The 24580-nt window shown below is 37.8% G+C and overlaps 1 protein-coding gene across 1 annotated transcript; it reads right to left on the bottom strand.

The window, feature by feature from the left end:
• Nucleotides 1–20472: 20472 nt before the first annotated feature.
• On the bottom strand, nucleotides 20473–21744 carry LOC139874597 (uncharacterized). The gene is made up of 2 exons (XM_071862005.1): nucleotides 21540–21744; nucleotides 20473–21176 (listed from the first exon to the last, which is right to left on the bottom strand). The coding sequence occupies exons 1-2, from the start codon at nucleotides 21742–21744 to the stop codon at nucleotides 20473–20475; spliced, it is 909 nt and encodes a 302-aa protein (XP_071718106.1).
• Nucleotides 21745–24580: the final 2836 nt, after the last annotated feature.

The following is a 24580-nucleotide window of genomic DNA, read 5'->3' as shown; positions in this document are numbered from 1 at the left end:
TATTGAGGAAGGAAGAATTGTACGCTAAGTTTTCAAAGTGTGCATTTTGGTTGGAAGAAGTTCAATTCCTCGGTCACATAGTGAACAAAGAAGGTATTAAGGTGGATCCGGCAAAGATAGAAACTGTTGAAAAGTGGGAAACCCCGAAAACTCCGAAACACATACGCCAGTTTTTAGGACTAGCTGGTTACTACAGAAGGTTCATCCAAGACTTTTCCAGAATAGCAAAACCCTTGACTGCATTAACGCATAAAGAGAAGAAATTTGAATGGAAGGATGAACAAGAGAAAGCGTTTCAGTTATTGAAGAAAAAGCTAACTACGGCACCTATATTGTCATTGCCTGAAGGGAATGATGATTTTGTGATTTATTGTGACGCATCAAAGCAAGGTCTCGGTTGTGTATTAATGCAACGAACGAAGGTGATTGCTTATGCATCTAGACAATTGAAGATTCACGAGCAAAATTATACGACGCATGATTTGGAATTAGGCGCGGTTGTTTTTGCATTAAAGACTTGGAGGCACTACTTATATGGGGTCAAAAGTATTATATATACTGACCACAAAAGTCTTCAACACATATTTAATCAGAAACAACTGAATATGAGGCAGCGTAGGTGGATTGAATTGTTGAATGATTACGACTTTGAGATTCGTTACCACCCGGGAAGGCAAATGTGGTAGCCGATGCCTTGAGCAGGAAGGACAGAGAACCCATTCGAGTAAAATCTATGAATATAATGATTCATAATAACCTTACTACTCAAATAAAGGATGCGCAACAAGGAGTTTTAAAAGAGGGAAATTTAAAGGATGAAATACCCAAAGGATCGGAGAAGCATCTTAATATTCGGGAAGACGGAACCCGGTATAGGGCTGAAAGGATTTGGGTACCAAAATTTGGAGATATGAGAGAAATGGTACTTAGAAAAGCTCATAAAACCAGATACTCAATACATCCTGGAACGGGGAAGATGTACAAGGATCTCAAGAAACATTTTTGGTGGCCGGGTATGAAAGCCGATGTTGCTAAATACGTAGGAGAATGTTTGACGTGTTCTAAGGTCAAAGCTGAGCATCAGAAACCATCAGGTCTACTTCAACAACCCGAAATCCCGGAATGGAAATGGGAAAACATTACAATGGATTTCATCACTAAATTGCCAAGGACTGCAAGTGGTTTTGATACTATTTGGGTAATAGTTGATCGTCTCACCAAATCAGCACACTTTCTACCAATAAGAGAAGATGAAAAGATGGAGAAGTTAGCACGACTGTATTTGAAGGAAGTCGTCTCCAGACATGGAATACCAATCTCTATTATCTCTGATAGGGATGGCAGATTTATTTCAAGATTCTGGCAGACATTACAGCAAGCATTAGGAACTCGTCTAGACATGAGTACTGCCTATCATCCACAAACTGATGGGCAGAGCGAAAGGACGATACAAACGCTTGAAGACATGCTACGAGCATGTGTTATTGATTTCGGAAACAGTTGGGATCGACATCTACCGTTAGCAGAATTTTCCTACAACAACAGCTACCATTCAAGCATTGAGATGGCGCCGTTTGAAGCACTTTATGGTAGAAAGTGCAGGTCTCCGATTTGTTGGAGTGAAGTGGGGGATAGACAGATTACGGGTCCGGAGATTATACAAGAAACTACCGAGAAGATCATCCAAATTCAACAACGGTTGAAAACCGCCCAAAGTCGACAAAAGAGCTACGCTGACATTAAAAGAAAAGATATAGAATTTGAAATTGGAGAGATGGTCATGCTTAAAGTTGCACCTTGGAAAGGCGTTGTTCGATTTGGTAAACGAGGGAAATTAAATCCAAGGTATATTGGACCATTCAAGATTATTGATCGTGTCGGACCAGTAGCTTACCGAATTGAGTTACCTCAACAACTCGCGGCTGTACATAACACTTTCCACGTCTCGAATTTGAAGAAATGTTTTGCTAAAGAAGATCTCACTATTCCGTTAGATGAAATCCAAATCAACGAAAAACTTCAATTCATCGAAGAACCCGTCGAAATAATGGATCGTGAGGTTAAAAGACTTAAGCAAAACAAGATACCAATTGTTAAGGTTCGATGGAATGCTCGTAGAGGACCTGAGTTCACCTGGGAACGTGAAGATCAGATGAAGAAGAAATACCCGCATCTATTTCCAGAAGATTCGTCAACACCTTCAACAGCTTAAAATTTCGGGACGAAATTTATTTAACGGGTAGGTACTGTAGTGACCCGAACTTTTCCATGTTTATATAAATTAATTAAGATTGATATTTACATGATTAAATGTTTCCAACATGTTAAGCAATCAAACTTGTTAAGACTTGATTAATTGAAATATGTTTCATATAGACAATTGACCACCCAAGTTGACCGGTGATTCACGAACGTTAAAACTTATAAAAACTATACGATGACATATATATGGTTATATATATAGTTAACATGTTTTTATTATAAGTATGTATCTCATTAGGTATTTTAACAATGAGTTATATACATAAAAATGAGACTATTAATTTAAGAAACTCAAAAACGATATATATAACGATTATCGTTATAACAACGTCTTACTAGGTACATATGAATCATATTAAGATATTGATACACTTGGTTAATTATGTTAAATGATAAGTAAATATATTATTAAGTGTATTAACAATGAAATACATATGTAAAAATAAGGCTACTAACTTAATGATTTCGAAACGAGACATATATGTAACGATTATCGTTGTAACGACATTTAACTGTATATACATCATACTAAGATATATTATATATCATAATATCATGATAATATAATAATTTAACATCTCATTTGTTATAATAAACAATGGGTTAACAACATTCAACAAGATCGTTAATCTAAAGGTTTCAAAACAACATTTACATGTAACGACTAACGATGACTTAACGAATCAGTTAAAATGTATATACATGTAGTGTTTTAATATGTATTCATACACTTTTGAAAGACTTCAAGACACTTATCAAAATACTTCTACTTAACAAAAATGCTTACAATTACATCCTCGTTCAGTTTCATCAACAATTCTACTCGTATGCACCCGTATTCGTACTCGTACAATACACAGCTTGTAGATGTATGTACTATTGGTATATACACTCCAATGATCAGCTCTTAGCAGCCCATGTGAGTCACCTAACATATGTGGGAACCATCATTTGGCAACTAGCATGAAATATCTCATAAAATTACAAAAATATGAGTAATAATTCATGACTTATTTACATGAAAACAAAATTACATATCCTTTATATCTAATCCATACACCAACGACCAAAAACACCTACAAACACTTTCATTCTTCAATTTTCTTCATCTAATTGATCTCTCTCAAGTTCTATCTTCAAGTTCTAAGTGTTCTTCATAAATTTCAAAAGTTCTAGTTTCATAAAATCAAGAATACTTTCAAGTTTGCTAGCTCACTTCCAATCTTGTAAGGTGATCATCCAACCTCAAGAAATCCTTGTTTCTTACAGTAGGTTATCATTCTAATACAAGGTAATAATCATATTCAAACTTTGGTTCAATTTCTATAACTATAACAATCTTATTTCAAGTGATGATCTTACTTGAACTTGTTTTCGTGTCATGATTCTGCTTCAAGAACTTCGAGCCATCCAAGGATCCGTTGAAGCTAGATCCATTTTTCTCTTTTCCAGTAGGTTTATCCAAGGAACTTAAGGTAGTAATGATGTTCATAACATCATTCGATTCATACATATAAAGCTATCTTATTCGAAGGTTTAAACTTGTAATCACTAGAACATAGTTTAGTTAATTCTAAACTTGTTCGCAAACAAAAGTTAATCCTTCTAACTTGACTTTTAAAATCAACTAAACACATGTTCCATATCTATATGATATGCTAACTTAATGATTTAAAACCTGGAAACACGAAAAACACCGTAAAACCGGATTTACGCCGTCGTAGTAACACCGCGGGCTGTTTTGGGTTAGTTAATTGAAAACTATGATAAACTTTGATTTAAAAGTTGTTATTCTGAGAAAATGATTTTTATTATGAACATGAAACTATATCCAAAAATTATGGTTAAACTCAAAGTGGAAGTATGTTTTCTAAAATGGTCATCTAGACGTCGTTCTTTCGACTGAAATGACTACCTTTACAAAAATGACTTGTAACTTATTTTTCCAACTATAAACCTATACTTTTTCTGTTTAGATTCATAAAATAGAGTTCAATATGAAACCATAGCAATTTGATTCACTCAAAACGGATTTAAAATGAAGAAGTTATGGGTAAAACAAGATTGGTTAATTTTTCTCATTTTAGCTACGTAAAAATTGGTAACAAATCTATTCCAACCAAAACTTAATCAACTTGTATTGTATATTATGTAATCTTGAGATACCATAGACACGTATACAATGTTTCGACCTATCATGTCGACACATCTATATATATTTCGGAACAACCATAGACACTCTATATGTGAATGTTGGAGTTAGCTATACAGGGTTGAGGTTGATTCCAAAATATATATAGTTTGAGTTGTGATCAATACTGAGATACGTATACACTGGGTCGTGGATTGATTCAAGATAATATTTATCGATTTATTTCTGTACATCTAACTGTGGACAACTAGTTGTAGGTTACTAACGAGGACAGCTGACTTAATAAACTTAAAACATCAAAATATATTAAAAGTGTTGTAAATATATTTTGAACATACTTTGATATATATGTATATATTGTTATAGGTTCGTGAATCAACCAGTGGCCAAGTCTTACTTCCCGACGAAGTAAAAATCTGTGAAAGTGAGTTATAGTCCCACTTTTAAAATCTAATATTTTTGGGATGAGAATACATGCAGGTTTTATAAATGATTTACAAAATAGACACAAGTACGTGAAACTACATTCTATGGTTGAATTATCTAAATCGAATATGCCCCTTTTTATTAAGTCTGGTAATCTAAGAATTAGGGAACAGACACCCTAATTGACGCGAATCCTAAAGATAGATCTATTGGGCCTAACAAACCCCATCCAAAGTACCGGATGCTTTAGTACTTCGAAATTTATATCATATCCGAAGGGTGTCCCGGAATGATGGGGATATTCTTATATATGCATCTTGTTAATGTCGGTTACCAGGTGTTCACCATATGAATGATTTTTATCTCTATGTATGGGATGTGTATTGAAATATGAAATTTTGTGGTCTATTATTATGATTTGATATATATAGGTTAAACCTATAACTCACCAACATTTTTGTTGACGTTTTAAGCATGTTTATTCTCAGGTGATTATTAAGAGCTTCCGCTGTCGCATACTTAAATAAGGACGAGATTTGGAGTCCATGCTTGTATGATATTGTGTAAAAACTGCATTCAAGAAACTTATTTTATTGTAACATATTTGTATTGTAAACCATTATGTAATGGTCGTGTGTAAACAGGATATTTTAGATTATCATTATTTGATAATCTACGTAAAGCTTTTTAAAACCTTTATCTATGAAATAAAGGTTATGGTTTGTTTTAAAAATGAATGCAGTCTTTGAAAAATGTCTCATATAGAGGTCAAAACCTCGCAACGAAATCAATTAATATGGAACGTTTTTAATCAATAAGAACGGGACATTTCACTATCCAGAGGCAATGCAGCACACACTCTTTCTATTCCCAAGTCTAAAGCCAACATAGGCTATGAGGCTTTGATCGATTATATCAGGCGATGCCCTTTGGCGAGATCCATCACCAGAGTTCCTTCTCGTCTCTATTCGGCATGTTTAGCCAGATTCTGGTATACTGCCACCATAGCCACCACTCAACAGAATGCTCCATGTATTCGTGGCATGGTGATTGAAACTCTAAACTGCTCGATCACCGTTGATGCCATCCGTCGTGCCCTTCAATTACCCGGTGGTCCATTTGTTAATTCACCAACGAGCGATGATTTTAGGAGGGAAGTGTTGGAAACTATTGGATATGCTGGTCCAATTGCTCACACGCCATTAAGGAAGAACATGCCACCATTGTGGTACTACTTCTTTGGACTGCTGACCCAGTGCATCAGCCAAAAGTCTGGTAGTTTCGATCAATGCTCAGACTTTGAGCTCAAGATTGGTCATGGTTTGCTGTTCGAGCTGCGTCAGGTTAAGGGAAATGGTGCTTGCACCCAAACGAACACACTTAATCCCCTTTTCAAGGTTCTTGAGCCTTGTTTTTGAAAATGAGCTAGGTGAAGCTTACTAGCAGATTATTGATGAATCATTTGACCTGCCTCCAAAGAAAGGGGGGATGCCGAAAGATAAACCAACTGCTCCATATGTTGCCTTGACGCTAGCAATGCTTGAGTATCTAGCAGCTCAAGGTGGAGTTGCCCAATTGACTGCCTCTGGTGTTGCACCAACTGAGGGGGAGGGACCTCAGTGCAAGCCAGCTGTTAAAAGGAAGAAGCCAGCTACCTTAACTAGTACAGCCACCGTCTCACATACTGGTAAAGCAGTAGTTGTATTAGAATCTAGTGCTCTCTGATAATAAAGAACAGCCCTAGTCTTATATACTGACTATCCACTTCTAGTATTGGAATCCGTTGCTTATCTATTTCCTGGTAACATGCAAATCCAAACGAGCTAAAGCTGGCTCCAAGAAAACCACAGGGGAGATTGCCCCAGTCTCAACTGCTGCTTCTGAAAAGAAGGCTGCTATGGAACCTGGAGCGTCTCTAGACCAAACAGCTGAAATCTCTAACTTAATTAAAAATATTTTAACTGCTGGCTTAAAAAATGAAAGTGGAGTTAAAGGTACAACCTTGGCTCCCAAGCTGACTGGTTTTAAAACTAGTGTTAAGAAGAGTAGCAACCCATACTCTTATAACCAGGCACTTCCACATTTTTTAAAATTATATTTCAACCCATACTGGTCAAGGTACTGGCACTAAGCCCAGCAACGCTCATACTGAAGCAGGTGCCAAGACTACTGGAGAATCTCAACCCAGTGTGTCTGCCACATCTGTGGATGATATTGGTTCTGGCAGTAATCCCAGTGATGTGTCTGAACTGGCTATAGCTGAATCTTTTGCTGTCTCTCAAACTATTGAATGAAAAATGAAAAGAAAACTAGAGAGGCATCAGAAGAAACATCAGGAACTAGATGTTGCTTTCAACGCTTAATTTGAGGCATATGCTGTTCTGAAACGACATAAAATTGAGCATATACGATCCCTCACTCCTGAAAAGCGTGAAATTCATGATGAACTGCTCAGCATTGATGAACACAAAAGGGCTGCTCTGAAAAGAAATGCTAAGTTCTTGGTGAAATATATAGAAAGAAAGCAAAGTTGTATGCTGAGTGAGCAGACAGAATTAAGAAGATGACACCTGAAGAGATGCATGATTACTTGGCTTCAATTGAGTCAGGAGGAGTTAGAGCTGATGTATTCATGAAGTGGCTTGATGCTATATTAGAAACCAGCCAATCCTCTCGATCTGCATATATTGCTCAGCCAGCTACACACTCACAGCCAGCAGATATCATCAACCTTGATGATGATGATGAACCAGCAAAAACTGATGTGTCTACTGCTGAGGGGGAGCACTTAGCAATTGTTCCTTATCTGCCTCTACAAGAACCAGTATCAACACAAGAACCATCAGCTGAACCCATGCCTACCGATAAACAAAGGGTAAAATCTGCTCCTAGGGACAACCAGCCCTTAAAGAAAGGACCCTTATTTGAGGCAGCTGATGAAGATACTGTGGCAGTTGTGACAGTTGATACTAATCAGTCAGCTGGTACCAAAGACACAGTAAGGAGTTCTGTGATTAAAGACCCAGCTAAAAGTATGCGGCTGGGTGTAACAAGTGATGAAGACCCAGTAAAGGTAGATGAGCTGGGTGCTAATAAAGATGTTGATTCTATTGATGCTGCTGACTTCACAGTCTGCAAGAGGAAGTTCAACATTTATTCAATCACCTATTCCTGCCCGGACTCTTGCTTACTTTGACAGGACACTGGATGAACGTATTAAATTTTATTCAGTGGGTTCTTCTAGCATAGCAAAATCATGTATATATCCTCCATCTTCCCCAAAACGTCACGATAAACACACTACTTGGGAAGATGATCCAGCTGCACAGGGTGAGCCAGACATAAGAAAGATGAATCCAGGCGAAAGAGAGGCTTACAGGCTGGAGATCACTGTTCCAGAACTGCTTGAACAACGAGCAGCAGCTATACCTGAAAGGATATGCCACATCAGATTGCTGTACCATCCACTTGATCAGCAATTCTACATCAATGCTTTGGAATTCGGCATTGAAGTTGGTGTGTATCTATACAACAGTGGTCAAAGGCTACATACTAATACATAGAAAGCTCTCTTTTATGAGGCTCTACAGCTAGACATGGATCTAAAGTAATACTGTGATGCCATGACTACTGATGAAGGCAGACAGTTGATTGCTACAGCAAAATCCCTCAACATTATTGCCAATGATTATTTTTTGAGTGTTCAACTTGAAAAGCAAAGAAGGAAGGATGCTGATGCCGAATATGCTGAGAGGCTGAGGCTTCAGGAAGAAGAAGCTAAATTGGCTGCTGATAGAAAATAAGAGGCTGAGTCCCTCAAGTTAACCAAAGCCATTATTAAGGAACAGGACAAGGCATTCGATGAACTGGAAGCTGCTGAGAAAGCACCTGATGCTGCCCATATAGAAACTGAACGAACAATAGAGTTATATTGTCATTACTATAGGAGCAAATATGGTGATGTGCTAACCAGGAGATCAAATCCTAGTAAGATCATCAAGGTGCACAAAGGCACAAAAAGGTCTTTCTCTGTCAGCAGGGAAGGTAATGTTCAGGAGAGGATAGACTACACTGAACTAAGAACCTTAGGGTTCAGTGAGTGGATGGAGATACTGCAGTACTTTATTGGCAAAGGTAAAAGTGGTATTAAAGATACACTGAAACCTAAACTTCAAGAGCTTTTCAACAAAGCAGTAAAGTATGGGAATGCACCAGTAGTGAATGTGGAAGAAGTTCTCTCTCAAAAGCCTAAAGGAAAGAAATCTATTGGTGATGGCCCACACAAAAGAGATCCTATCATTCTACCCCCTTAGATTTCAGTATTTGATCCTGCTGAAGTGTCTTACTTATTTGCTGAAGCCTGGGCAGCCCTCAAAGTAAAAGAAGAAGAGCTATCTGGTGATGAACAAGAGAAAGACAAAGATAAAGACAGATAGCCTTCTAGTGATTTAATTGTATCTTTTCTTATTTCATTTTTCATTATACTGTTCTGTAAATGTTTGTATATACTCTGCTGTAATAAAAATGAAATGATTTTATCTTCAAAATTATATCAATTTATAAGATATAGATAACTCAGCAAAAGATCCCAAAACAAACCTAAAAGGGACAAATTTACTGCCTATTTTTCATTAGGTCCCTTAGTGCTGGCTTTAGTGTTTTCTCTTTATGTCATAGGTTTTGTCATCATCAAATAGGGGGAGATTGTTGAGTCCCCAAAATAATTAAGGATTTAATTATGACAAAACTGTAATTTATTTGCACTAAAATGTTATGTGCAGCCAGCACAAGTTTATTTATGTATAGACAGCAGATATTGCTATGTCGAGTGTTTAGTTTGCTGCCTAGTCTACCAGCACAAGGTAGACAGAAGACATCCTATGTACCAGTGGACAATAGAACAATTACACTGATAATAGGACTAGTATAAATTGATGTATCCACTATTGTAACAACTAGTGGTGTGGGTTTGTTTATTTAGAGTCCAAAATGTGTAATAGCTTAGAACATACTATGCAACTATACTAAGGTATATCTATATCAATCAACTATTATTCCGCCAAGGATAGTTGTAATTCTTTGTAATTTAATCAATAAAGAAAACCCGTTGAAAAATTACCTTTGACTCTATTTAATTTACTTGCTTGAATACTAAATTGTGTTTAACTGTTAAGTTAATTATAAAGAATTATATTCACGCCCCCTCTACAATACTCCTGTTTTTTATCAAGGGACCAACACCAACTTCTCCATTTTATTAGTTTCTCTTATCGGTAAGAAGTGTGCAGACTTAGTGAGAAGATCCACGATAACCCAAATAGTATCGTAATCTCCCACCATTCTCGGCAGTTTCGTGATGAAGTCCATTGTAATACCTTCACACTTCCACTAGGGAATCTTTGGTTGAGTTAATAACCCGGATGGCTTCTGATGTTTAGCCTTGACTTTAGCGCAAGTCAATCACTTCCCGACATAGGTAGTAATGTCAGCTTTCAAATTTGGCCACCAATAAAACGCCTTCAAATCTTGGTATATTTTATCTGACCCCAGATGAATTGAGTACCTTGACTTGTGTGCTTCCTCTAACACTAGTTCTTTCAATCCACCAAACTTTGGTATCCAGATTCGATTAGTAAAGTATCGTGTTCCGTCCTCCTTGATGTCAAATTTCTTATCCATCCCTTTGATAAATTCAACATCGACGTTTTCTTGTTTTACGGCTTCCCGTTGTGCTTCGCGGATCTGAGATGTGAGATTCGTATGGACAACTATGTTAAGAGCTTTAACCCTGATGGGTTTCTCTTGCTCTTTTCTGCTTAAAGCATCCGCCACAACATTCGCTTTGCCCGGATGGTATTGAAGTTCGCAGTTATAATCGTTAAGTAGTTCCATCCAATGTCGTTGTCTCATGTTGAGCTATTTCTGATCAAATATGTGCTGTAAACTCTTATGGTCAGTGGAGATAGTAAACTTGGTTCCATACAGGTAGTTTCTCCACATTTTAAGTGCAAAGACAACAGCTCCTAGTTCAAGGTCGTGCGTATTGTAGTTCTGCTCGTGAATCTTTAACTGGCGTGATCCATAAGCAATAACCTTGTTTCATTGCATAAGCACGCAACCCATTCCTTGACGTGAGGCATCACAATAAACAACAAAATCTTCACTTCCCTCGAGTAGAGACAATATCGGTGCAGTTGTTAACTTCTCTTTCAACAACTGAAATGCAGTTCCTTCAGGTTCTGACCACTCATACTTCTTGCCTTTATGAGTCAACGGGGTTAATGGTAGGGCAATCTTAGAGAATCCTTCAATGAATCTCCTGTAGTAACCAGCTAGACCTAAAAATTGCCGGATCTGAGTTGGCGTCTTTGGAGTTTTCCAATTCTTAACCGACTCAATCTTTGCTGGATCGACCTGTATTCCATTGACCCTTCAAAATGGCCAAGAAATTGCACCTCTAGTAACCAAAAGTCACACTTAGAGAACTTTGCATACAACTGCTATTTTCTAAGCATAGTCAATATCGAACGTAGATGCTGTTCGTGCTCTTCCTTGTTCTTGGAGTACACCAATATGTCGTCAATAAACACAATCACGAATTTATCTAGGTATGGGTTACACACACGGTCATGAGGTCCATGAACACTTTCGGTGCGTTCGTCAAACCAAACAACATCACTGTAAACTCATAATGTCCATAGCGTGTTCTAAACGCCGTCTTCGGGACATCAGCCTCTTTGACTCTCAATTGGTGATATCCGGATCTCAAATCAATCTTCGAGTAACAACTAAATCCCTATAGTTGATCAAATAAGTCATCAATCCTCGGTAGCGGATACCGATTCTTGATTGTCAACTTTTTCAATTCTCTGTAGTCGATACACAATCTCATCGACCCATCCTTCTTTTTAACAAACAAGACCGGAGCTCGAACCATGAACTCCTTGGTCATAAAGTCCATCTGGTTGCGCCAGACACGGATCAAAATATTATAACCCCGATGTTCTTCACCATGGGGAGCTCCTAATTCATGTGAGCACCTTGCTCCTCAGCTTGGCATTCCTAGCCAACAACTCATATAGCTCTAGGGGTAAAATCTAAACAGTGCGCGTGCCACTGGAGCCGCTCCTGGAACTAGATCAATCAGAAATTCGCCTTCCCGATGAGGTAGACGACCGGATACTCTTCCGGAAGGACTTTAAGGAAGTTTCTAACGGTTAGGACATCTTCGGGTCCCTTATTTGTTGATTCAACTTTACTCACATACGTTAGAATTGCGAGACATTCTCATCTCATGTACTTCTGGACCCTCAAGTAATTAATGTAACATGGCAGTGTACTGATCTCCTCTCCGTACACCATTATCATCGGTGAAAGGAATTCGAATAGCCTTCTGGCCGTGGCTGCCTCAGTTGTATCAACCACGAGGTTAAAACTTCCCAATTTAATAATTCTATAGAGTACACGTTGTCTAAGGAAGGTACAGAGTTATAAACGTTGTGAACAAATTCTCTAGCGTTAAAGCTTCTATCAGCGCCGGTGTTGACAGCATATAAAAACATTATGATTGATGAGTGAGAACAATTTCGTGACGAACTTCATGGAAAACGAAAATGAACAAGGTGTAATGGCAACTCAAACAAAATATGATATTTAATCGTAAAATTAACGACACATACGCGTAGAGGACAACGAGAATTGCAAGTTTGATGTTCAAGGCTTGAGCAAAAAATGAAGTTTGATGTGTGTGAGTGTGTGTGTGTGTGTGTGTGTGTGTGCTATGGGCGACGGCCAAGAGGGAGAGGGAGGGAGTCGACTGCTTTAATTTTTTTGTGAGGGTTATGCAGTAGAATTAGGTTAGGTTAGTGTTATATACTTAGGCCTAATTACAATTAGACATGGACTAACACTAGTGGCCCAATTTAGAAAATAAAAGGGGGAGGGGGAGTGGGGTCGGCCGAATGGCCCAATGGGGTTATTCCCGAGCTCTTGTTGTCTAGTACTCTGTAATCGTGGCTCGTTTCAAGTGTCGTTTAAACGTACCGAAGTCCCGGAACGCTAAACCGATCGTTAAAACGCAACCAAACATTTAATTTATTAAAAACCCAATAAATTAAATATTTTTAAAAAGTTAATAATTATTAAAATAAACCCGAGCGTTTCGTTGCTCAAAAAGCAGTTATCAAAACCGTATCATTTTTATCGTATTTCTTTATCCAAAACATATATTCAAACTAATATTAACCCATATTAATTATCGTAACCCTCCAAGGATCAAGTACGCATTTATTACACATAAACACATAACGTTAAGTAATCACCGTTAAATAAACTAACAGAAAGTTAACGGAAGTGACGAAAAAAGCAGGGTTGTTACAGAGAGGTTGTTCTCACCCCAGCTAACTAGGATGCTGAGGACAAACGTCGTATTGGACTTGACCCTAAAATCAGAACATTGTTAGCTATACCTTTACCTAACCATCTGTTTAAACTGATTAAGGTAAAAGGGAATGCTGAAGCTATGTTAGATTATCTTGATGTCACATATGAGGGTATGGATGAGGTTAGACAGAATAAGATCATTGCCTTAAAATGAGAATATGAAATGTTTTTTGCCTACAAAAGTGAGACCCTTACGCAAATCTTCATTAGGTTTAACTCTTTAGTTGCTGACTTGCTTACCCTGAAAATCACCTATAGTAATATTAGATTGTATTATTTTTAAATAATAATAACTATAATAATATTAATGATATTACTAATAAAGATAATGATAATAATAAATATCCATTAATAATAACTAAAATTGTAATCTTACAACTAATTATGATATGAATAATGATAACAATAATACTAACAATAACAAATCAATTGTATCAAATTTCATAATTATGTATTATACATTATACATTATACATAATAATAACACTGTCATTAATATTAAATACTTATTCTAATAATAGTAATGAAAGTAATAATAATAATTTTAGTAAAGATGACAAATTATATGCATTAAATTTCATATCTATATATTATCTATAATAATATAACTAATACCGAGATTAATTATTAATATTAATATTAGTATTAGTGATAATAATGAAAGTGATAATAATATTACTATAACAATTATATTTTAACTTGTTATTGATATATTATTAATTATGTAATATTTAATAATCATATAATATATTATATAATAACTTTTATTGATTCTTTATTATTTACAAATTTCATATATATTATAATATACATATAATAATTATACATAGTAATCATATATATTTATATATAGATTCATTTTAAATTACACTTAATTATTTTATATCTTATTTTACATATTTAATTCTAATGTTTAAATTATATTTTATAATTTCAAATTAATACATATATTTACATATATATATATATATATATATATATATATATATATATATATATATATATATATATATATATATATATATATATATATATACATATTTATTTACAACAATTGTTCGTGAATCGTCGGGAAATAGTGAAAAGTCAAATAATTTCATAATATAGTTCAAAATCTTTGAGACTCAACATACAAACTTTGCTTATCGTGTCAGAATCATATAAAAATTAGGTTTAAATTTGGTCAGAAATTTCTGGGTCGTCACAATAGGCTTGAGATCACTATTCCTGAGTTGCTATATCTAAGAGTAGCAGGAAGACCAGAATGAATACGCCAAATCAGACTGTTGTATCATCCACTTGACCAGCAATTCTACATTGATGCCATGGAGTTCAACATTGATATTGGTATGTACTTATATAACAGTGGCCAAAGACTCCACAATGATGAGGAGAAAGCCCTTTTCTATGAGGCTGTGCAGCTGGGTATGGACTTAAGGCAATATTGTGATGCCATGACTACTGATGAAGGCAGATAATTGATTACAACAGCAAAATCCCTGAACATCACTGTAAATGAATACATTACAAGTATTTAACTTGAACAACAAAGAAGGGAGGATGCTGAGTATGCTGAAAGGCTCAGGCTTAGGGAAGAAGAAGCTAAACTGGCTGCTGACAGAAAACAAAAGGCTGCATCTCTCAAGTTAGCAAAAGCCATAGTCAAAACTCATGACAAGGTCTTTGATAAACTGGATTCTACTGAGAAGGTCCCTACAGAAGCTCCAGAAGAAACTGAAAAAACGAAAAAACTAACTGATCATTTCTTTAAGAATAAGTATGTTGATGTAATGACCAGAAGATCAAATCCTGGTAAGATCATCAAAGTTCATACAGGTACAAGAAAGACCTTAATAGCTAGTAAGCAGCTTTCTACACACGACGGTTATGCTCCATTACAAGCATAGTGATTTTCTGAGTGGTCTACATCAATTGTACTATTTAACAAAAGTCGAAGATAAAGTTGAACAGAAAAGGACACGCATCGGCGGCTGACAAGTGACCTTACAAGAACACGTGGGAATGCAGAATTTTAACACATGTGCAGACATGTGTCATTCTTTGTCAATGCCTAGGGAACACAGCATTCTATTTGTTTAATCAAATAGTGGTGTCAAACCGAATTGGGGTGTTCCTGCAAATAGCTACCAAAGAGAAAAGAAGAGAGCATGCTCTTTAATGCAGTTGTCCCCACAAGTAGAGACATCCTATGTACCAGTGGACAATAGAATCATTACATGGTTAATAGGTCTAATAAAAATAGAAGTATCCACTATTGTAACAACTAGTGGTGTGGGTTTATTTATTTAGAGTCCAAACTTGTAATAGCTTTAAGATATCCTCGATAGCTATAACTTAGGTATAATCTGTATCAACCAACTATCATTCTATCAAGGATATTTGTAATTCTTTGTGATTCAATCAATAAAGAATAATTGTTAAAAATTACCTTAGACTCTTTTTAAATTACTTGCTTGAATACTAAAATGCTTTAACTATTCAGTTAATTAAAAAGAATTGTATTCACCCCCTACAATACTCCTGTTGTTAATCAAGGGACCAACAACGAGCTTCATTTGACTTTGCAGATGCATTTTTGTTTTCGTATTTTCCTTTTGCTGCGAACTACTTTAGTCTTGTTGATTCTTTGATTCCAGATAATTGGTCCTCCCGTCTTGGTGATGATGTTAAGAAGCTTGCTCATGCCCACTTCGTTTACAGCTATCGATCTTTGTCACTATCCCATGTTGTTGCTTCTCAGCTTAAGAAGCATTTTGATGATAATTTGAATCTCTCATGTGAGCTGGATAGGGTCAAGAAGGCCAATCTTCAAATGGTCGGTAGTGTAAAATATCTAGAGGAGCAGCTATTAATGGCTCCCACATACGAGGAGGACCTTACAGCTGCTAGGGGTGAAATTGCTAACCTTCAGACCCAACTTGCTCGTTGGGTGAATGAGATTACTGCCTCGAAAAATAATAATGCATCTCTTCGAAGTGAAAATACCAAGCAGCAAGCACAAATCAACGAGCTTGGGGTTAAGTAATATCAGGTGATTTCTGAGGTTATCCCGCATGTTTGTTCACAGCTTGTTAAGAGTGTTGCTCTGAGGGATTTGCTTTCAAAGGTAATATTAGCGACTCGTTTGGTTGAACGTTGCAAACTTCTCAAGGTCTTGGCTGATGAGGGAAAGGTGTAGCTCGAAGACTTTCTCGAGTACACTAAGCATGCGGTTGAGTTAGTGGATGCTGCTTGTGATGACCTAGATTCTGCAGAGTTTGCATATGTTCGTCCTGTCTCTTCCAGTGCATCCCTCAAGGCATTGGAGCTATTGACCTTGGTTGCTGATTCTCCCCCGATTGTCCAGTCTGTCGAAAATACTGTTGCTCATCCTGGTATTGCTATGGTTGCATCCGATCATCAGCAGTGATCTTTGCTTGTATCTTTTGTTTTTTAACTATGTCTTTTAATGGGCCTTGTTGCTGATATCGCTCAATTTATATATGTTTATCTCGCAATATCTACCTCGCTTTTCTCGGTTTTTTTACTATCTTAGGGCCAATTTAGTGTGTTATTGAGCTAATTGGTAAACATTGGGCTAAGGAGTTGATTTGGTGTAAAATTGACCAAATCTTGGGCAAAATTGGCTAAGAAAATGACAAGTGCAGGAAACGGCTTCAAAAGCGCGGCTCCTGTGTAGGAGCACCGCTCCAGAAGGACCAAAAGTGCTGTTCTTGGACTAAAAGCGCCGCTATTATGCACGATTTGTCTCCATTTCTCGTCAGTGAGCAGAAGCGCCGTTCTTCAAGTTAAAAGCGTCGTTCCTGATCAGGGCCAAAAAGCAGCGTTCTAAATGCAACAGCGCCGCTCCTGAGTGAGCCAAAAGCGCCGCTCCTGAAGTAAAAGCAGCGCTCCTGATGTTGTTTTAGCCCTGTTTTTCAGCACTATAAAAGGAATGAGATTAGGTCATTTTTCATATGCATCATTGAGAGCAGCTGCCTAGGGTCCGAATTTCACACACAAAACCCTAATTTCATCATCCATTGGAGATTGAGGGAGGATTCAAGGGAGATTGTTCAAGATTCATCATCACTTAGCTTAGATCTTCATCTTCTTTACATTTTGGGTTGTAATCTTCACTTTGCACTATTTAGTTGTAACTTTTACTTTAATCTACATACTTTGCTTAGATTACTTGTAATAGCTTGAATATGATGATGGTTTACATTTCTATGCTTATTATTAGTTTGGTTTTAGCCATGATTGGCTAAATCTCTTGTGTTTGCTTATCTATAAATCTCTAATGCTAGTGTTTGCCCCAAATCAATTGAATATTATTGTTTGAATGAATTACATGATCATGTGTTGTTGAGTTAGCTAAAGAACCATTGCTATGAGTTTGTTTTAGGCTTGACTTTGATTACATATGTTGAGTAACTCTCTTAGTGATTTGAGAAGTAAATCAATGTATGCTTCAACACCTTAGGTGATCTAGACAACTAGCTAGGGAATTACAAGTGATTGTGTTCTTGATCTAAGTTGGTTTTCAATTGGCCTTTAGTCAACATAGTAATGCCGATTATCTTAAGTGATTTCGATAGTTGGGAGTTTTAAGTGATTTTAACTCAAGCTCAATCTTAACGACCAAATCATGCTTAACTCGATCTTAAGATACAAAGATTATGTAAATTCGTGGAGTATCATTTGATTTGAGGTATAGAAGTGATTCTAACATTTAATAGTTCAACAACTTATGAGATAGCAAAATAGGCAAGACGGGGCAAGCCAAGCATAGAGAGGATTGGATAAGTAAACATGTCTTAGTTAATTGATTTAAGTCATACATACTTTGCTACTTGTTTCTCGCATCTTATTAGATTGTTAATTTAGGTTTGTTTAATTGCACAAGTTTTAATTGCTAGTTAATATCAATCAAAACACCCCAATCAAACAAACCCTAGGACAATTATTAGTTTCAAATAACAAACTTACACTGCTTCCCTTGGGACGAACTTATAAGTATACTTACATTAAAGTGCTATAATAACTGAGTTTTAAGTGCTCGTTAGTTTTGTGTTCTTGATTGTAGTGTTTAAGTCAAATATAAATTTAGAGGGTAAAAAGATGTATTGTAACACACGCATCAGTTGCCTTTAGAAACAACATTCTATTTCTGTTGATGGGCCTTGTTGCCCTTTAAAACAATGTTCTCTATCGTTGTACTTTGGCTATGTAGCCCGTGTATGTATGATATATCAGTATTTGGCTTTCTTGCCTTATGTAGTTTTTTACCATGGTTTTTGTACCTACTTAGGTGGGTTTCTGTGTTTCCCCTTTGTTTTTGCAGGTTTTTGTTTGTTTGTGATCACACGTATATGGCTAGTTATTGGGGAATCCTTGGTGTTTTTAGGGAGGTGTTTTTCCCTAGTTATGGCTAGTTCCATGACACCGCTTTTATGTGTACCCCTTGGGGTGTATCATACATGTATTTTCATGCTTTGGGTCGCCTTTAGGTTTGGGCCCCTTTTAGCTTGGGAATTTTGTCCATGCATGTGTCCGAAGCTTTTGCTTCTTGGATTTTGTTGACACCCCGTAGGTATTGGTATAATTTGGTGATGTTATTTCTGTACATTATGCTTTTTTGTCAAAATTTGTAGTGATTGCATTGATCATGGTAGGAATTTTATAGGCTTCGACTACATTATACAACTACAAACTTTTGTTGCCATCATGGCAATTCAAACATGATTTTAATGATAAAATTTTCTTAGGTTCATTGCATTCCAGGCCCGTGGGATAGGTTTTCCTTCAACTGTTTCGAGCATGTACGACCCTTTTCCTAATACTCTTGAAATTACGTAGGGTCCCTCCCAATTTGGTCTAAGTTTTCCTTGATATTCTACTTTACTCGTGATGTTGAGGCATATGACAAAATCTCCTCTTTTGAAAGTTGAAGGCTTGACACGCTTGTTGTAGTATCCTTCGACTATTTTTTTATACGAAGCCTCACGGATCAACGCATCTTCCCTTCGTTCTTCTAGTAAGTCTAGGTTGATTCGAAGGTTTTCCTCATTGTTCTCCAGGTTGGCAGTTCTGTCAGTTAGTACCTGTATTTCCATTGGGAGTACTGCCTCTATTCCATAAGCTAGGCTGTAAGGCGATTCACCATTACTTCTCTTTGGAGTGATTCGGTGAGCCTATAAAACCAAAGGGATCTCATCTATCCATCCATTTTTGCATTTTCCCAACCTCTTTTCTAACCCTTTTACAATGTCTCGGTTAGTTACCTCTACTTGACCATTACCCTAAGGATGGTATACAGAAGTGAAGTTTTGTTGGATGTTCAGCCTATTGCAGAATTTTGGGAACACTCCTTCCGCAAATTGCTTCCCGTTATCGGATACTATATCATTAGGTACCCCGAATCTACAGACAATGAATTCTCAAACAAAATTCTCTACGTGCTTCCCTATTATTGTCGCCATTAGTTTTGCTTCCGTCCACTTGGTGAAATAATCCACTTCTACGAGTAAGAACCTGATCTTCCTTGGTGTGTCTAGCAAAGGCCCTACAATATCAATTCCCCATTTCATGAAGGGCCAAGCAGATGTGACGGAGACTAGCTCTTGCTTAGGTTTTCTTCGTACCTTCACGTGGATTTGGCAGGATTCGCAGGTTTGCAACGTTGAAACGGTATACTGGTGCATGGTTGGCCAGTAGTATCCAGTTCTCATGATTTTCGTCACTACTGATCGGGGACCTGCATGTAGGCCACAGATCCCTTCATGCATTTTTTGTATAATGATCGAAGCTTGACTGGGTCCAACGCAACGAAGCCATGGCGTTAGGAATGACCTTCGGTATAGCCTTCCATTCATAAGCTTGTATGTTGGTGCCTTCACACGGATCTTCCTTGCTTCGTTCTTGTCTTCTGGTAGGATCCCATGTTCTAAGTATTCCCTTATGGGTGTCATCCATGTCTTTTCGTCTTCCCGAATTAGATCATCCACCTCCTTTTCTAAAATTGACTTGTTCTCGAGCACCTCTACCAACACCTTTTTTGCCAAATGTTCGAAGGTAAGTGAAACAATCTTGCTTAGTACATTAGCTTTTTATTTTGGCTCCGTTCTCACATGCTCGATGACGAAACTATTGAAACCTTCAATCAATTCCTTCATTTTTATGAGGTACTATTGGATGGACAACTGCCTTGCTTCGAATGTTCCCGTGACTTGGTTCACTACTAACTGCGAATCAATGAAGGCTCGCAAGTGGCGAATCTTCATTTCTTTTTCTAACCTGAGTCCAGCAAGCAGTGCTTCGTTTTTGGCTTCGTTGTTAGTGGTTTGAAACTCGAAATGTAAGGCGTATGTGAATTCCTGAACTTCGGGGTTAACCAACATTAACCCTGCTCCTGACCCATCGGAGCTCAATGCCCCATCGGTATATAGTTTCCATTCTTCTTCTTCCACCATTGGTACAATGACTTGGGTGCTACTTACGATGTATTCTTCTTCGTTAGTGGCTATTTCGGCCATGAATTCCACTAGGACTTGTCCTTTGATCGATTGCCTCGCTTGGAATTCAATATCGTGTTCTCCAAGTACAATTGCCCACTTGGCCATTCTTCCTGACTTCTCGGTCTTCGTGAGTATTTTTTGGATCAGTTTTTTAGTGAGCACCACTATGGAGTGAGCTTGGAAATAGCTTCGCAACTTCCTCGCCTTATGTACCAATGCAAGCGTGAGCTTTTCCAATTCAGGATAATTTGCTTCAGCATTTTGAAGAACCCTGCTAACAAAGTATATTGGAGTTTGCCTTCGTTCACGCTCAGATACTAGGACAGCACTTATGCACTCCTTTGAGGCGGCCAGGTATAGGTATAAGGTTTCTCCTTTCAAAGGTGACGTTAAGGCCAGGAGGTTCGACAAAGGCTTTCTCAGCTTCTTCGTTCCAGACTATTTTCTTCTTATTGAGGCATCCTTTTAGTGTTTTGAAGAAGGGAAGTTGCTTATTTGCTCCTCGGTATAGGAATCGACTCAGCGAAGCTAATTTTACATTCAGGATTTGCATTTCTTTGATAATAGTTGGGGCTTGCAATTGTTTCAGTTTGTCGACCTTTTCTGGATTTGCTTGTATCCCCTTTTGAATTATGTAATATCCTAGGAATTTCCCCTCCTTTATACGGAAGGAAAATTTCTTCGGTTTAGCTTCATGCAGATTGAACGAAGTGTATTTAAAGTTTCTTGTATGTCACCCAACAAATATGTCTCCTCTCGACTTTTGATGACCATGTCATCGACGTATGCTTCAAGATTTTGACCAAGCTGTCTATGAAAGACTTTATCTACCAATCTTTGGTACGTAGCTCCGACATTCTTTAGTCCGAACGGCATCTTTTTGTAACAGTAGATTCCTTTGCAGGTGAAAAATGATGTCTTCTCCTCATCTTCCTCTGCCATTTGTATTTGATGGTAACCTTTGTATGCATCTAGGAAAATTTTGAATTTGTATCCATTCAGGGATACCACCTTCTAATCGATCTCTAGTAGGGGTAGCAATCTTTGGGGCAGGCTTTATTGATATTTGTGAAATCTACGCACATTCGCCAACCGTCGTCGGACTTCTTCACCATGACGGGTTGGCTACCCAAGACGGATACTTAGCTTCTCGAATTATTCCGGCTTTCAACAGTTGTTCCACTTCTTTGCATACGGCTTCATCCCTTTCAATTTCTAAGTTTCTTTTCTTTTGGTGCACTGGTTCGAGGTGTTTGTATTCATTAAGACGGTGCTTCGTAGAGAATAATGAATCCTATATGTTGATGGACCTTGGGATTCCCCAGGAAAATATACCAACATTTTCTTATAGCAGTGTCCGAAGCTTTTGCTTCAATTTCGGGGTTAGGTTATTCCCAATACTTACCTGTTGTTCGGGAAACATAGGGTTAATGGATATTTTTTTCCTCCTGCGTTTTCTTTTCAGGCTCCTCGTTGTATACGTATACCTCTTTGGGTTCTTCTTCTGACTTTTTGACAGCTAGAACTATCTTTTCTTGGTCGTAAGTGGAGATAAGTGTTCCAAACCCTGCGGGAGGGTGAAATTTGACCAATTGATGTACAGTTGACAATATCATCCCCATCTTTCTCATTGCTCCTCTCCCCAACAAGATATTGTGCGGAGAGGTCGATCGTACCACGACGAAGTGTAAAGTTTCGGTTCTTGTGAAAGGCGGTTCCCCCATTGTAAAATCTAGCTCAATTTCCCCGAGAGGCCAACATCTTTCTCCGGAGAATCCTACTAAGGGGGTCCGGGATGGTGTCAAGCGAGCCTTGATTGTTCGACTAAGCTGGACGAAACAATGTTCGTACATGACATCGCATGCGCTTCCTCCGTCTAGGTAAACCCTGTGAACCGTTCTGTTAAAGATTTTTCCGCTTATGGTAACAGGTAATTCTGATGGGGTGAACGTACCTATCGCAGGGAAAGTTATATCTCCCTGCTCCTTCGTACAGTACCTTTTTTGCCTTTTTAGGTAGGGTGTCTGGGTGTCTATTGTCAGTATGGCCTTATCTAGGCATTGTTTTTCCTGGGGTGATCCCGTCCTACTCGTACTATTGTCATGGATGCCCTTTCTTAGAGTACTCGTGGACGGCTAGTCGAGGGCGAAGGGGATCTTTGGGTTGTCGTTTGGGTTTCTCTCAGGATTATTCTTTTGATTCTGTATCCATTAGGTTGGCTGGTAATTCCAGGCAGGGTAATTTTAAGGAATGCTTCGGATACGAATGGAGTGTTTAATAGGAAAGGTGCGGGTATTATTTCCACAAAGGTTGGGTTTTGGTATACAGGTGGTAAGGTTTGGGGTCCCATTTATTGATTATAAGGTCTCAGTCCGTTTCAATTTGGGTATTGGAATAGCGTTAGGGCGTTTGGCTCTTGGGATAAGTCTACTGGAGAGGTTCCGGGGCTTACCTGATGTTGCAAGTGGTGGATTGTTCTCGTGTATTGGTAAGCTCGCATTGCTGCATCTATTTTCCCTTTAACTGCCTTATTTTTGCGTGTAAGAACCCTTTTACCTTTAAGAATCCCTTCGGCTCTTAGCTCTTTGATGACTGTTTTGATGTGGTTATAATTGTCCAGAATGAACGTTCTGCTCACTACTGGTAACGATTTTTCTAGCAAGGAAACGTTACTGTGGATGGGAAGGGACATAGTTGGTGCACTCATCTTTCCAGACTCCAATCGTGGTTGGTCTTGGGTTGACATCTCGCTGAGTTGAGTGAAACCAGGTGGTGTGTGACTGGAGTCGGTCATGACGCCATTTTGTACTTTTTTAAACAGAGTATGTATTTTGTATCCCACCGGGTGTGCCAATTTTTTTTTACAATTCTTGGCAGACCTTATTGAAGGAATGAGTATACCAACTTTAAACTACATAAATGGTTTAATATGGGTGAATTTCTCTTCGTTGGCGATTCCCCGAAGGTAGCTAGTATGTGAACTGCTTTACGCCACCGAAGAAGAGTTGAGAGTATGAAAGTATGAATTGTGATTCATTGTGTGTTATGCTTCCGTCTTGTTCTCCTATTTATAGGAGAAACCTCTCTTTTGCTGAATCCCTAGATAATTTGGAAGCATTAGTTGTATTTTTTTTTTTTTTTTTTTTTTTTTGTCTTCTTACACCATGAAAGTTATGATGTCCCCTTTCCTTCTTTGTTTGGGGCCACCGGGCTAGTTGTCGTAGGCCACTATTCCTTTGACTTCACATTATTCAAGATTCGGTGCATGGGTTTGGACGCCACCGCTCCGTTAAGACATGCCTTCGTTTCCTTTCTTCGAAAACTACTTCGTATTTCTCTTTGCTGGTAGGGTACGCTATCTGTCCCGTAAGTTAACGCTTGTTATATCTAGTCGTTAAAGTGAAACGTGTGCAAGGCATGTGATTGGCATTTTTGACTTTTACTTCGAAACTGTGTAACCCCACCATCTCAACCAGCTTAACACTCAAGATGCTTTATTTGTCTTAGCTTGTCACTTTTTAGGAGTTGTAGCGTAATGGCTTGTTCAAGATAGGATTAAATGTTATCGTATTGTTCGTGACATCTACAGATTAAATGTTATCGTATTGTTAAAACTCTAGGGAAGAAGGTGTGTATTGTTACGATTAGATTTGGTGCATCACTTGTTTTTGCCTCCGTAGGAGCGGGGATTGGTTCAAGTACTTTTTTTCGCCCATCACCTGGTGTCCTGGTGAATCAGTAGGTAAGAAACGCTTTTAAAACATTTCAATTTTATCAA

Source organism: Rutidosis leptorrhynchoides, chromosome 11, assembly GCF_046630445.1.
Source record: "Rutidosis leptorrhynchoides isolate AG116_Rl617_1_P2 chromosome 11, CSIRO_AGI_Rlap_v1, whole genome shotgun sequence".
NCBI lineage: Eukaryota > Viridiplantae > Streptophyta > Magnoliopsida > Asterales > Asteraceae > Rutidosis > Rutidosis leptorrhynchoides.
This window is presented reverse-complemented; position numbering and strand designations above follow the sequence as displayed.